The sequence below is a fragment of the Nilaparvata lugens genome, chromosome X, assembly GCF_014356525.2.
Source record: "Nilaparvata lugens isolate BPH chromosome X, ASM1435652v1, whole genome shotgun sequence".
Classification (NCBI taxonomy): Eukaryota; Metazoa; Arthropoda; class Insecta; order Hemiptera; family Delphacidae; genus Nilaparvata; species Nilaparvata lugens.
The window spans coordinates 25,661,192-25,678,079 of NC_052518.1; the positions used below are offsets into that span (position 1 = coordinate 25,661,192).

General features: G+C 33.9%; 1 protein-coding gene across 1 annotated transcript in view; it reads left to right on the top strand.

Moving 5' to 3' along the window:
* Positions 1 to 3,312: 3,312 nt before the first annotated feature.
* LOC111051373 (LIM and SH3 domain protein Lasp) overlaps positions 3,313 to 16,888 on the top strand; it is a gene marked incomplete at its 5' end in the record, with an annotated part of 53,786 nt that continues 40,210 nt past the window's right edge. The window contains 2 exons of the mRNA XM_039441862.1: positions 3,313 to 3,345; positions 5,858 to 5,952. Coding sequence (XP_039297796.1) covers positions 3,313 to 3,345; positions 5,858 to 5,952 — 128 coding nt within the window. The remainder of the gene's footprint in view (positions 3,346 to 5,857; positions 5,953 to 16,888) is intronic.

The following is a 16,888-nucleotide window of genomic DNA, read 5'->3' on the forward strand; positions in this document are numbered from 1 at the left end:
AAGGGCAAATTGTTCTGTCCGATTATGAGATTTGGCAGAAATAGGTGAAAACTGGAAAATGGGCCAAAAATACGAGGTTTTTGGGCCACTTTGTATCTAGCACAAGGAAATTTTGAATGAAGAAATTGGTTCTGGACTTCTCTTATGTATCCAAATAATATATTAGAAAACCAGACCTACAAAATAAATTGCATGCACCAATGTATATAGTGACTGGACTAGTATAAGAATAACTACTGTCACCAAGAATAATGTGTATAGCTACAAGTACAAGAGTCTATTATCACTTTATCACGTCTCTGTCACGATAAGAAGCAGCGAACACTCCACTGTAGTTTCTCAACTCTGGTCCTTCTTCATACCATTCACGAACATGTGTGAATTCCAGAACACTATATTCTCAAAGAATTACTTGTACCCTCAGTTAACACAATTAATACGATGAAGGGTACCTACTAGAAATTATTCGTTATAAATTAAGGCTGTGCAAATGCTAAAAATAAACTTTCTACTCATGATATTTTTCAAAGTTTTTCGATTTGTATATCATCAAGCTATCAAAATGAAAAAGTTTTCTCAGGAAAACATTTTTTTTCCGATCATTACTTTTTGAGATATGAGCGCCTTAAGTTTTTATTTTTGAGACAAAACATTTCAAATTTGGTAAGAGACAAATCCATGAAATTAAGAGAATAGATTCTTCATGGTATTGTTGATGTTGATCTAGTAAAACAAAAATTTTCTGAAAATATCAATTTTTGAAAAAGTTATTCAATTTACTAAAAATAACTTTTAGTTGAGTTATTTCTGGTTATTTTTGGTAAATAGAATAACTTTTTCAAAAATTGATATTTTTAGAAAACTTTTGCTTTACTAGATCAACAATACCATGAAGAATCTATCCTCTAAATCTCATGGATTTGTCTCTTACCGAATTTAAAATGTTCTGTCCCAAAAATTAAAACTTTAGGAGCTCATATCTCAAAAAGTAATGATCGGAAAAAAATGTTTTCCTGAGAAAACTTTTTCATTTTGATAGCTTAATGATATACAAACCGAAAAACTTTGAAAAATATCACGAGTAGAAAATTTATTTTTAGCCTTTGCACAGCCTTAACTTTTAAGCAGCTCTAGCAAAATACGTAAACAAACTCAACGTAATATTGCTAAAATTGAATGAATAAGAATGCTAATTTTTTTAATTTACTACCGTAGTCAAAATAAAAAGTTTAAAATGAAAAATAAAGTTTGTTAATGGAATCAAATAAATCTGAGATGAGAACAGGAAAAATGATGAGTGTGGGAATACCTGGGGACGTCCTCTTTCGTTTCAGGAAAACTCTGATGATTTCAGTCACGCTTGATGACTGAAATGTGAAGACTATGAAACTTTTGGACCAACTAGGATCTCACAACTCTCCAACTACCCCGCTTTTATTCTCAACTCAGCGCTCTCTGTGAGTATATTTCTTCTTTTAAGCGTTGCCAAGGACGGAAAATATTTCTGTTTTTGGTGTGTTATGTATCATGATTTTTGGTGCTCCTGTTTCTTCACTGACACAGAGTTCAAGTTAACAGGAGGTAAAAGATTCATGTATCAAAACCTGTTCAAGTGTTGTATCTTCATATGTGCTTCTGGAGTTGAAATTGGCACTGCGAGAATTTACTTTATTAAGTATTTCTTTTTAAAGATGTATTATTTTTGACACTTTTCATAGCATAAAAATGAAGTATTGTTCTGTAGCAATAAGCAGTACCAGGTTAATGTATAAGCATAAAAATTCATTGTAATATTTTTCCCAATTTTAATGTAGTCTTAGGGTATAATCTACATAAATGATTCCACTAATTTATTCATTTTGAGCAATATTATTTATATTAGTCAACTTTGAAAGCTCATGATAAATCTTCAAAGCATTAAAACGACCATCTTATTATTTTAAAGTTTCAGTTACCTATATTTCAAGTGTTTAAACTAGAATATAATTCATATAATTACTGAACTACAATAAACTAATATAGTATCAAATGAAACAATATGTTACTCTTCGTAAACTATGTATTAGAAAACTTATTTCTAAAAGACTTATGATATCGAGTACATTTTATTTTTGCTTTTTTATTGAACTGGTTGGGGTTATGTTACTAGTTACAAGAAGGTCATTTTTAGGTTAAACTTGCGGTGACTTTGTCCCAGTATACAAATTGTGATATTATGCTGGATATGATGCAAATACAATAAAAAATATTATAAATATCATGATTCTATCTAATAAAACAAAATATTTACCTTACTTAAAATTAATACGTCTCAATATACATTTTTTGCTGATTCTGCAGCTGGAGCCAACATGCCTCGGTGCTACAAGCGATTTTTAAACAGAAATATTTTTCAATGAATAATTTGTGATTTTTTGAAGTGGATTTCATTTGTTTCTAATGTCATTATCAATTTTAAAGGTAAACAGTTAGTTTCACGTCTAACTCTTGAAAATTAAATTTTTCCATATATTTTTCAAAGTGAGACAAAGTCACCCCAACCCCTGGTTGAAATTGTCTCTTATTTTCAAAAATATATTTGTTGAAGTTAAGAAAAATACTAACTTCTTATAATGAAAAATCCTCTTCAAACATTACAGAATACAATAAAAAATATTGCAAGAGATTTGTTTCAGCTTCAGTATTGATTGCAAGCTGTTTAAAATCACCCCAAAATTGGGACAAAGTCACTCTGGTTTACCGGTACTGTGTTTTGTTTCAATATTTATAGCAGTTATTGATGTGATGGGTTATTTCTCCAGGTAAAAAGGATAGAATAAAAATACCTTCTTTGTAGGCGGGCAGTATATGAGGAGAGATTAGTTTTTTGGAGTTTGAAAACTCCTTATATTTAACATATCAATCCATAGCCTAATATTACAGTATAAATGACTTGATGTAATGTATAAATAATGTGATGTAATTTGTAATTTTTATGACCTGTGATATATTGTTAAATTTGTGATTGTACATTTTTTGACGATGTCTTGCATTATTGTTTTTACATTACGAATCTTGAATCTATTATTATTTGGTACTTTTGAAAAACTCGTCATGAACTATTATGAACTCTATTCATAAATAATTATTAATTAATGGATTTAATGTGTATCTTGGATTAATGATTTAGATATTTCAATTCAATTATGTTTTTATGTCATATTAAAGTAAGTTAGTACTATAGCCATGTTAATATTTTGTATGTCATGTTAAGTAGGTACTAACATATTCATACCCTATACATTAAATACGATTTTATAAATTGTACGGTACCTTACCTTAGAAGAACTGAAATGTCTTGACAAGGTAAGAGTAAACCTCAACACGACAAACAACTGATGTACTGATGTGTTTTGAAAAAAAAGCTTTTACAATCTATTAAATTACAAGAAATTTTCTAATTTTCATTACCAGCCTGCCTTTAATAACGATTACAAGTTACTGTGTAGGCTACGTCTCTTCATATCGTATGTAATTTAATATAAGTACACCCCAAAATCACTTCAAAGCTTGTAAATGGTGTAACTTAACATATACTTGATAAATTATTCGGTCTTTACTAATGCTCCAGGTCCGTTTTTACATTATCCAGAATAATTGGTTTTTACAACCAGAATAATTTTTATGAGGTCCTTTTAAATTAGGTGTGCTGTACGTCACCTGTTGCAATTGACATAATTATTTTGTACCATCTGTACGGTACAGCACTACAGAATATGATTTACTTACGGTAATTTTATTTCTGTGATTTTGTGTAGTTCTATTTGAAACTTGAGAACAGTTAATTAAATAGTATCATATGGATTTATTTTGAATGCACCATTGTATTATTACACGAAGTCTAACAAGTTGGCGGATGATTCAGATTTAGGTTATGAACATTGGTGTAGAAACGTTTACCAGTTGAAAAATATTATTATTTTAGTTATAGTACAAGTAGGCCTACTTGTAGGAAAAGGTAGAACAACTTTATTTTTCAATCTACACATCATACTGTTCTGAGTAAGAATTCAATTCATAATTTATTTCATATAATAGGTACGGTATAGATGCTAAACCTTAAGCTGTTGTCCATAGCCTATAATGAGGTCCACGTTATAACGGCAGAATTTGATTAACATTGGTGTTGCTATCCTTGTCTATCATTGACGAAGCAGATAGCACTATCCTTTTCTAGATCCGCAAGCAACGTTGCCAGATCGTTTTTAATAAAGTAGAAATATAAATAATTTATCAAATATTTATTTCAATTATGAAAATTCATCATTTGATCAATGAAAAATAAATTTTATTGATGAATTAAATAAACCTTAATTGAGTATTTTAAACAAGAATGAACAGTTAATATTCCATGAGATTCAGGCTCACCGATATCAATTATCCTCTATAGATAAGGCAGTGGCAAGGCAGAGAATCGGCAAGACTGTTCTTGTATTTTTCTCAAAGGCCATTATAATGTGGACCTGATAGTAGGCCTACCTGATAGTCTACTATGAAAGCCTACTTTTCCCTATCGTAGTCTAGCATCTCTCTTACTAAAATTAAAAATATAAAATTTATTAGACCTATATAGCCTAGGTGCATTTTTTACACAACAATCAAATCTACATTATTAAAGTATATTTTTTGCAGTCCTTATGGCTGTACGGAGGCGTCTCATATAATTTGGTGTCGGACTTTAGATAATTTTAATGTTATCCATTCAATATGAATAGTTCATATTAATGAATGCAATTGGATTTGGCCAAACCCCATGATGTTGATGATTACACTATACTAGTGTGTATTGAATCTATTAGAAGTAAAAGTCAACAATATTGAAAGTCTAGATGGGAGGCATGGTTGTATGTATCTTTAGGGTCTTTCATTTTTAACTTCCTAACTTTGACAGCTGTTTGCGGTCGTCTTGTTGAAGCTACATGTGTCTAATTGGTTCTTATATGTTCAGCACATCTTGCCAAATTACCATGAAAAGCTAAAGCGTTCAACAGCAAGTGCAAATAATCTATAAAATAATTATTGTTATATGCAAGCGATGTTTCAAGAGCTTCGCCCATTTTACGGTCTCAAAAATCTTCCTTCCGATAGGTCTACTCATTATGTGTTGAACAAATTTGAAGAAACTGGTGCAGTTTGAAAGAGAATGTGCAGGAGAATTAGCGGCAGTCGCCGCGTACAAGAGCTCGGGCTCTCTGACTTCAAATTTGCGAATATAGCCAATGATTATGGACTACTTGTGGCCCCAACTAGACGGTTTGGATGTGAACAATTTTTCATTTTTACAAAAGTATGCTATGTGCCAGAGAGCGCACAAAACAATCGACATTCTGGATTGCCGATTTCCAGACGTGTTTAGTTGGTGTTCAACTGGGCACTAAAATCGTGTGATTTGAACCGCTGAACTTTTTCTTGTGGGGCTACGCTAAGTCACAGATCTATGCCAATTAGCGGTCGATAATCGATGCTCAAAAAGTCACCATTACCGAAGCCATCAATGAGGTTGAGCCCGATTTGTTTGCCACATTAATGGAAAAATTGACTTTTCGGATTTCCGCCATCCCGAGGCGGCCATTCGAACTTTATTATATTCTATGAATAATGGCATTAATGAGCCTTCCACCAAAGTAATCTTGTCAATACCTCATGCACAGCTTGTTTTATTCAATTTTAAATGAAGGAAGTCAAAAATGAATGGCCCTATATAACTGGGATTTTTACATCCTTTCTCCGTACCTCGTAGGTGATATGCCTACAAAACTTTAGTTTATGCAACATAGTTATTACCAAAACTGTAGTATTTTAATTTCATTTTTTTCAGATCTGGCACAAACAATGTTTCAAATGCCAAGTGTGCAATATGACTCTCAACATGAGAAACTACAAGGGATTCAACAAGGATCCATACTGCGAAGCGTGAGTTCACTTTCATATTCATTTATATCTTTATGTCAGCTTTCATAAAAATCCATTAGAAATGCTAAATATTCGTTTTCAGTAGACTAATCAACTTAGTTTGCCCACATGCAATGTCGCACTTGACATTTTTGATGATGTAATTACTAGATTTTGTTTCATGTGTATAATTTATTGTCTTCATCAACTTTTGAATTTCTTAAATTGTACCATTCTGTATCCATGAAGCACGGCCTGTTATATTTTAGCCGTGATAGAATGCCACGAGAACCAATCAGAGAATCCTTCTCTCCAAAAAGGCCCTTTCTGATTGGTTCTTGAGGTATTTAATCATTATTATAATCTCATAGGCTTCTGTTGCAACCGGGCCTGCGTATTTGATCCCTCATAGCCCATCCTTATTTATGTTTTTTATAGCCTCCTCATGTTTATTCAATGCCATAATAATAAGTCTACTATATTTTGTAGTATAGGTACAGTTCAAGTATTCATATGATGTATTATGTGTAAAATAATGGAATTGATTATTTTTTGACTCCCACTATTTCCTGGAATAGTAATAATAACCATTCTGCTTGATTGTCTGAGACTCAGCTGGAACTTATCAACCTTTTGTAGTTCTACTGTGTAAGCAGTGTGAGCTTGTAAGAATCAATTCAGTTTTTTGGTGAACATTAGATCATGGTCCATTATATGAGACTCTATATTAAATCTCTAAAAAATAATCATTATTATGTAAGGCAATGTAGTAATAATGTACTTGGATGTAGTTGAAACCTCTAAATAATGAAAATTATATTACAAGACTTCTATAATTCATGCAAAGCCCAATTGAACTCATTTTATCGTGGTTAATGTAGTATAGACAAGCGGAAAACCTTCAATTATGGTGTAATACTAACTGCCTCTATTATATTGATTTTTCACTCATTAATAATAAATAATTATCACAGTACTGTAATTAAATCTTCATTGATGCATTTTCATTTATCTGCTTGCCTTCTCGAATGATATCCATCAATTAGTACTTTCTCGATCAGAGAATTGAAATTTTGAAATTTATGTTTATCCTTTCAATAATTAGAGCTTATTCTTGTAGTTATTAATTGCCAAGTCATAAATCTGTATAGACTTGTGGGTGTGTGTTTGACTTACAACGTGTGAAAAGCAATAAATTTTATTGCATCGAACTAGTCTTATTTATTATGGTCAAAGTTCATACTCAGCTGTCATGTTTCGTCCGAAATCCAAACGAGACTTTATTCAGTTCAATAAGCGATTGACTGTTGCCAGTTGATTATTGTTAACCTCTTGCAATATTAACCTTTGATTATTTGTTAGTCCATCATTGATTTTTGAATTACTATATGCGTATGATGTTATTCGGTGATATATTTTGACAACAATAGTCAAAAACATCCAGAAATCAGTCTATATTATATTTTTTTCTGTAAACTATTCAACTTGATTCAGCTAATTATCGACCTACTGGTAGAGTTTCTCTTTCTACGCTCGCTTGCAATTAATCCCTAGAACAAACTAAAGATACATTCTTAGATATTGTGTGCTTAAATGATCATTGGTTGGTTGGTGATGAAGAGTCTTTCTATGTGCCCAATGGTTTTGTACTAGCAGCCTCATATTGCAGGGAGCCTCCTCTCACTTGAGGTGGGTCATCTATTTTAATTAAGAGAGAATTATTTTTCACCCTTGTTGACGTGTCACAGTTTTGTTTACCAACGCTATTTGAAGTTTCAGCAATAAAGATAGTTAAATCGAATATCATAGTAGTGAGCATGTATAGAACATCAGACTCCAATCTCAGAGACTTTCTCAATAGATTAGAAGATTTTTTAACATTCGTGACTTCGAAATCCTATAGATCTATAGTGCTAGAAGGCGACTTCAATATAGAAATTCTCAAAGAAGATAACTCTGAAGTTCAAATGTTTCAAAACATAATGAGATCATTCAATCTTTACAAATCTTATTCATGTCCAACAAGGAAAAAGGCCTGCCTTGACAACTTCACAGATTTGTGACCAAATTGCTATAATTGTTTCATTTACAAACAAGACTTGATTTCAGATCATGCTGGATAATTGCTTGAATTTGGAATGTCATTGAATGAATTGATTGAAAATCGCAATGGTTTGAATCAAAAGAAACCATCAGTAAGAAAATTTCAGCTACTGAGACAGGAAAACCTAGATAAATTAAATGAGTCACTACTAAATTATGATTGGTCAAAAATTTATTCTACATATGATGTAAATAGAATGACGTCCATGTTTTCAAATGCTATTGTTTATTTTCTCAATCTACACTGCCCTTTAATCAAGCCTAGATCTACAAAAATGAAAAATAAGAAGTGGTACACAACGGAATTGACAACAATGAAATAACATCTTATGATTTTGTATAGTCTATGGAAAGCCACACGAGGAGATATGGATAAAAATAACTACAGAATACAAGAAAAAGTATAGAAAGGCAATGACACTAGAACAAGTTGCCGCAAATAATAAATTGATTTTGGAGTCAAAAAACAAATGCAAAACTACATGGAAAATAATAAATTCTATTAAGGACACTACAACACCTGCACTAACTGATGTGAAGATTTCACTAGACGAATTTAACGATTTCTTTGTAGACGTTCCTGATAATGTCATTGGCCATCAGCAGAGCTGTCAAAACTCACTTACCTATTCAGATTTTCTAAGAGCCAACACAGGTATACGAAGGAATGACAACGAAACTGCATGTAAGTTTTCCTGGATTAATGTGGACACGAATATAATAATGAAAATTGTAAAAAAATGAGCTCATCACGCAGTGAAGATGTCTGGAATTTCAAATTTCTTACTAAAGAACATCATTGATTCAATCAATATTCCATTGGTATTCATAATAAATTCTATTTTTAAATCTGGAGTTTTCCCCGACTTGAAACAATCAGTAGTCAACCCCATTCACAAAAAGGGTGATAAGAACCTACCCGAAAATTTTAGACCTGTTGCGATAGGACCAATTGTCAGTAAAGTGTTTGAAACTTGTTTATTACTACTTACTGAACATTTCACTTTTAATAAATTGCTCAATAATAATCAATTTGGCTTTCGAAACAAATGCTACACTACTATGGCTTTAGAGAAAATTGTGGAGTTTATACTTGAGGGATTTGAGAGAGGTTCAGTTATTGGTGGTGGCCTGCTGGATCTGAGCAAGGCTTTCAACACTGTCACACTCAATTCTATGCAAGAAACTTGAATATTATGGAATTGAGGGCTCTGAATTGAACTTGATCAAATGCTACTTGAAAGATAGAATCCAAATAGTCAGTCGATAGTAATTATTCAGCTCCTAGATTCACAAAAGCAGGGGTTCCGAAAGGATCTGTACTGGGCCCGTTTTTGTTCATTGTCTATATCAATGACTACAGTGTGAATGTCCCATCTTATTCAGTATTATATGCTGACGATACCACCGTTCTGAGCATTGATAAGAATGAGAACGTTGTTTTAAGTCAACTCAACAATGCTTTAGAGAGTTCAAAGCGATGGTACACAGCCAATCACTTGGCATTGAATGAGAGAAAATGTGAAAATATAATATTCTCATTGAGAAATACATCTAGTGAACGGTATGAGAATTATATGAACCCTGTGAAATTGTTAGGAGTCATGTTAGACAGTAAGCTGTGCTGGACCAATCAAATTGATTTCCTTTGCAAAAAACTATCCCGCAGCTTATACGCTCTGAAGAGACTGAGGCTTTGTGTCAGTAAAGAAGTGCTGATATCAGTCTATTACGGTTTATTTCATTCTCACCTGAGCTATGGACTTCACCTATGGGAGAACTGCAGTGGTATGAAGAGGGTTTTTGTATGGCAGAAAAAGGCAATCAGATGCATCGTTGGTCTGAGGAATGATGAATCATGCAGACAAGCTTTCCCAGAACTTCAGATAATAACACTGCCATGCATGTACATGTTTTGTAATCTGATGCACATCAGAAAAAATGAAACCAACTTCATACGACAAGAGAAGATTCACAGCTACTCAAAAAGACAGCGTTCGTTCCTGACAACACCTCATATCCGTCTCAACAAGACCTTCATGAGTCACAAGTTACAGCAGTTCCGAATCTTCAATAAGATGCCCCAGAGAATTAGACAACTACCGGAACCAAAATATAAGGCACTTATATGCAAGTGGCTGAAAGAAAAAGAATTTTAGCTACAAGGTTAAAGTTAGCTTAGGAAACGGTTTGGGGTTAGGTTTTAGCACATATCTAACCTCAGTTTCTTAGTTAGCTTTAAAATGGCAATATGCTAGTGTTATGAAGAATCATTCAATTATTTTCGAATTTCTAATTAGGAACTTTGTCATTGTGGTTAACAAAATGCTCACAAAATGCGCTGATATATTGAGTCTCATCGCATCTTGAATAGCAAGTGAGAGTATGAGTACTGTGTGGGTACTGGGAATGCGAGTACTGCATACTGTATTATTATTATTATTATTATTATTATTACTATTATAATAATAATAATTATTTTTGAAGGGACGGATTCAAGGATCCAAAGGTTCAAAAAACCCCAAACGTCAACCGAAACTTATTGTGTTTCCAAGTAGTACGTTAGTTAGGCAAACCAATACCTGTGTCCTTTAAAAGAACCAGGAGTTTTTCCCTATACTAACATCAAATTCATCACCTGGTTGCTTGTCGCAATCCAGTGTGATATGCTTGGCAGTCTCTTCAGACTGATAAGTCCTCGTGACCTACGTGAGTTCCACTCCTGGGCTTCTTTGTATGTCCTTTCCGCTGAGGAATTGGTCGCCAAGTTGCCTCTAGGGCGCCTGGCTACCCTTGACTCAGCCTTTTGACCCGCATTTGTGCCTAGAGTTTCACCCATCTCTGGTCTATTAAGTTTTTCATTTTTGCCCCTCCGAAACTTTGAAACACCACTGAGCAGTGGTGAGGTTTGGTCTCTTCACCCACACAAACTCGTGACCTACGTGAGCTCCAATTCTGGCCTTTTTTGTAGGTCCTTCCGCTGGAGGAGGGGTCGTCAAATTGCCTCTAGGGCACCCGGTCACCCTCGACTCAGCCTCTTGACCTACATTTGTGCATGGAGTTTCTCCCATTTCTGGTCTCTTGGGTTTTCTTTTTGCCCCTCTGAAACTTTGCAGGGTCAAAAGCCTCACCTCTTCCGAGAAGTATTGCCTGAATGGCCGTCCTTCTTTGAGCAGTGTGGTCTGAGAAGCTCATCCTTCTCTCCAGTTGGGATGGTGTGATTGAGCTTACATCATACATTACGTGATCAGTACAAGCCTTCTCAATGTTGTTAGCCTGTACATAAGAGTGCAACGGAACCTCCTGTGTTCCTGATGCACCCATTTCAAATTAAGAAACCTTCCCTGATGGGGCAAATCCCGTGGGTTTGACGGCAAGGCTTCTTGAAGGTAACTTCTGGAGTTCCCTTGGGGTTTGGTTTGTTCATGTGGTTCCCACGTTTTGCTAGGGAAGTGGAGTCGACCAGACAGAGCCCCGCATGTCCAGGCAAGGCTAAATAATACAGGAGGGCGCTTGGTATCCTACAGGCACCGTTAAATACATCATATAGAAGTACCACCCATCAGCACGGTCCACATAACACCTTGGGTTGGCCTAAGAAGAAGTAAGAATATGGCCAAGGAAGGCCGACAGATAGAAAAAGAAAGAAAGAATGGGACAAAGCTAAGTCAATGGAAAAAGTGCCATACTAGAAATGAAAAGTTCCAAAGCATATTAAGAAGGAAAAGAAGGGCTTTGGAAGAAGGGCTTTGGAAAGGAGGTCCCTTTTAGTCGCCTCCTACGACAAGCAGTGATACTGTGGGTGTATTCTGGTTTTCACCAAATGAGTACAATGTTCCAGCCCACAGGGGGCACTGCATGCTGTATATATACTAATTATGATTTTTGTATTGTTATTGTTCTCTGTTTGATGTTTTGACTTGGCGTGTATGTATACGGTACTGTCTTGGCTCAATAAATTGAACTTAAATTTGATAGTGGAGTTTTGAGAGAGGGTATCTGGAGATTGATCTCCAGATAAATATACATTGTTTATTTTATTACTGTATTATTGTTTATACAGTATTGCTGAATTGTTTGTTTATTCGAATATTCTAGTAGCTTTGGTTGAAAATGAACGGAATGAATTGATTGATTGATTGATTGATTGATTGATTGACTGCCTTTATTAAAAATCTAGGAGGACGAAGTTAGGGCGCAGCCGGCCCTCTCTTACACTTAACCCTCCAATACAATTCTAAGTAAAAATAAAACACTGTACAACAAAGATTATAAGATAAAAAAAACTAATTTTACAAAATAATAAAAAAATCCCAAATAGCGAATGAAAGAAAGAAAACTAAATTAAAATTTCTTTCTAATTTGAATCAGTGAAAAGAATACAATAAGAAGAAAGAGGAATTGGGTAGACAGGAAAAGTAAAATTAAAAACGAAAATAGAAATGAAAAGTTTGCATAATCAGACTAGTAACTCATCAGGCTAGGAGTGAATTGAGTAGAATTGAGTGAAGTGGAAATGTTAAATTACAAACGAATTATAGAAATGAAAAGTTTGTAGTAACAAAACCAGGCTAGTAACTGAGAGAGATTAACTCTTGAAATTCCAGATAAGAGTGAATTGATTGGCAGGTGGGAAAATGAATTTACTGTGGACAATGGGTTTAATAAAACCTTAAAAATGACTAAATCTAGGAAAAAATCAATTCATAACTTAATATTAAAATAGATGAAGATGAAAGTCTGAGAGAGGTGATAATGATAAGAACGATGATGAGAAGGGAAAGCAAGAATGAGAACTTGAGGATGATCATCATAGAAGCCAATGAAAAGACTATGAACGCTAGGGAAAGATTTGAAAGTTCCAACACAAGTACCAATGCAAAAAATAACACTATAAATTGCACCATTGAGAAATATAATTTATAAACTTCTTATCCTCTTCGATTGTACGTACCTATAAATTAATATTTGCAAATTATTTCATAGCTATATTGTGAATCACGGGAATTCATAAATAAATATTAATACATAATTACATATCATTCTCAAGCTATGAGAAGTAATATTATACAAGTAAAAAGAATCATAGCCTGCGTTTACACAACAGTAAGTGCTATGGACGAATGAATTTTACTCAATAGGGCATGGGAAATGTACATAGGAAATAATTATTATTGTCATCCGTGTGACTTGTTCACAAAGACTTGGAAACTCGATTTGCACATTCAACGTTACAGCAATAGTAGTATGGAAACGACATTATGTGACCAGATAATATAACATTCCATCATTTATTTGACTCAGTATTTGTGTTAGAATAGTACTGTTTGTTCATAACATAGTGAATTTAGAACACATTTTTGTCATTTAAATATTTATGTTGAAAAAGTTGGTTTGATTCATACGGTAGTTAGTGAATTTATGATATGTTTATTTACGTTTATGTCTCTATAGCATTCAAATCTATCGATTTTCACTTGTGGTTGTGGCTATTACAACTAGAACCAAGTACGCAACTTAATTTATCAATTTGAAAAGGACTGATCAAATTTTTTCAAAAGTTTGCCTTCCTCATTCCTGTTTCAGTTTTCAAACTTACATTTCATGTCATTGAGAAGTTCTATGATTAGAAAAAAATTAAAATTTTTACGTGTTATTACAGAAATTAATACATTCGAAGATAAATAACCACCTAATAAAAAGTATTAAATAGTATGGGGTACCTAATGACTACTGATGTGCATTTGGTGAAACCCAACCCAAACTATGCAACACCTGTCTGAATGCTCATTGATTTTATTTCATGCTAAGAAAAATGAGGAAATATCGTCGATGAGGTTGAGGCCTGTCGCCTGTCAGAAGCTGATTATTTCATCTGTGGTCATCAGGCGTAGAATAGGGATAACTATCAATAATCATTAGGCCTATCATAATTTTGGCCTATGTACGCATAACAATTAATTAATAAAAAATATTTATCAAAAATGCTGATTTCCAAATTTTAGAGCATAATAAATGAGTGTTCTCGTTTGAAAACGTTTGAAGTTTGAAGATTTTTTTCTTCAATTTGAGTTTCTAAATAGCACTGATTAAACCAGTAGTTAGAGCCATAAATAGCATTCAAATGAATGTCTACTACTATTATGTCATCTGAGAGAAGCTTTATACTGATAATAGGTTATCAATTGCTATGTAGTGTTCACACATTTTTAGAACCACGTGTTTTGTGCACTCAATTCATACGCTCAACTGTTCCCTAACAACAGATTACATGTTTCTTTCATAACTCATTGGAGTTTACATTCTGTGACGTTCATAAACGTTTAAAATTGACAAATACTTTTCATACTATATAGTGAAGATTACTAAATAAATTGGCTAGTGTAAATAAATTCATTATCTACTGTATTAGTTTGTAAGCTAAGTGCTGTATGCACGGTGCCAGTTTAAACTGGATTAAATCCATTTTCTTGTTTGTTATAATGTGGCTCATTTCGAGATCAAACCATCACCTGATTCAATAAATTGAAGCTTTCACTGTGCAAACGGTCCTAAGTTTTGTCATCATTCCATTGACACAGCATGAATACTTCAATATTGCAAATATTTGAATGAATATGCCTTCAAACCTGAAATTTCCTTCAAACCTCAGTTTCACTCTTGCCTTACTTTTTAATCTTACATTAAATCGATTTTCACAGCATCAAAAACGTTGATATTCGATTTATTTCTTTCTTTATATTATTTAAATGAAAATTTTATCTGTTGGTCATCATATTCAATTTGCTGGCAGGCTCGCTCCGCTTGCTTTATCCGTCTAGTCCCGTTATTTCAAATTGGCGTTATTCCAAAGTCCTTCGCACCTCAGCTGTTCTCCTTTACCAAATTTCAACATTTTCTGTTCATTCGTTCTCGAAAAATCTAAGAAAACACGTAAAAAATGAAAAATGCAGATTTTGAGCTTAAGAGTTTTTTTAAAATCCGTTCTTAGTACGCCTTTAAAGTGCCAACTGAGAATGTCTACTAAATTTGAACATTTATTTTGGTCCAGTAGATTTTTTGATAGTTCTCTTGATGAGTGAGTGAGTCAGTGCCATTTCGCTTTTATTGATTATTCTAATGCATTGGTCTGGTCGTAAAAATCAGACTTACAAATACTTAATGTTTCGGTCGAATAGAGTTCTCTAGATTGATTGTATTGTTGAATTTTGTCGAGTATCGATCACTAACTTATAGTGATCGATGGAAGGCATTACTAGAAGGCAGACTATCAAACAAGCAGCAGCAGGCAGGAGACGCCTACGTTTATTGAAGAGGTCATTGTGTAATTCAGATGAGTCACACATTCTCAATTTCCAACGAATCGAGTCAGAGTTGGAGATGACAGGCTCCAATGCGAAATGCAAGGGAGAGGCAGAAGGCACGTTTCGAAATCCATGTGGCCATTTGCGTGTAGTGTTGAGAACAAAAGCGCATAAACCGAATTATGTTTATTGGGAATTTATTGCTATTTGGAAGGGAAATGCGTCGTTCTATGCTCTATGTACATGCATGCAGCGTATTCGAATGACGTATTAATAGCACTTTACTTTTGGGTGTGCTAGTTAATGGTAGCACAGACGCCCCTTGTATTCGGCTCTTAAAAATGTCTGGTAGACCAAACACTCGGTCGTAAATGAACCAATAATTATTATTGGGCACCACAACCGTACGCTTGAAGGGACCCAAGGGCAGAGACTGCCATTGTTTGGTTAACTGCCTACGACTGAAACGTGTTTTGCTCAAATATTTCAATATGTGACGCAGATTGAAAGCGTGTTAAATTAACTGCAGTTTTTGGAAATAAGATCTAGAAAATTTCGGTTTAGAAAAAGTCATTTTTGAAATTGCTGGCTTTCATCCAAATAGGAAGTGTTCTGGAAAAAAGGTTCAAAATATGGATGTCAGGACAAAGCTTGAATGCTTCACCAAGCATGACTTGTTTGAGTGAAATAATCTGTGATAAATTACTTGGAGAATGTTATAGATAAAATTATGAAGGACTCTATATGCTTGGAATAGGCTGATAAACTGGAATAGGCTTGGAATAGGTATATATATACCTGAGGCTATTCACTGATTGAATGTTCATTAATTGAACTTGTGTTTGTGTGGAATAAGCTAAAAACTCAATTTCAAAATTGTTGTAGAATAGAATATTTCTCAATATTGAAGAATTGTTGTTTTATATGACGAAATACGGTATGGCTTGACAAGGGGGGGGGGAGAGGTTGTTCTCACAGGCAGAGCTGTTTAATCATAGAAGTGCCATTTAGATAATCGCCATGCTATCGCTTATCCCGTTGGAAGGGTGTCTACTTGAGGACAACTTTGCTATCAGACAGGTATGAGTTGAAAATCATTTCATAGTGGTTGGGAATCCACCTAAAACTGTAGGACCATTCATCCCTCATCAATATCCCACTCATTCCCAAGCCATTTGTGGTTTTTTGGACATTATTCTCAGCAAAATTTGAAAGATTAAGTTAACTAAAATTTTACTGAAAACTTTCGAAGAAGCTCGTATTATTTTTGGTTTTAACTAGGCTAGCATTATTAACTATAATCTATTTCAGAAGCATTCATATTCTACAATATAGTATAAACGTATAATATTACATTTCCCAGCATTCTCTTGATGAAATATCATCGTAAGAGAATGATACTGTATCACTGCTGAATTGGCCTTCACTGCTGAGTTATATCTCACTATAGTGAGGTCCACGTTATAATGGCAGTGTATGATGGACAATACTGTTGCTGTCCTTTTCTATCATACAACAAAACAGATAGCGCTATCTCGCTCTCGCTTTGC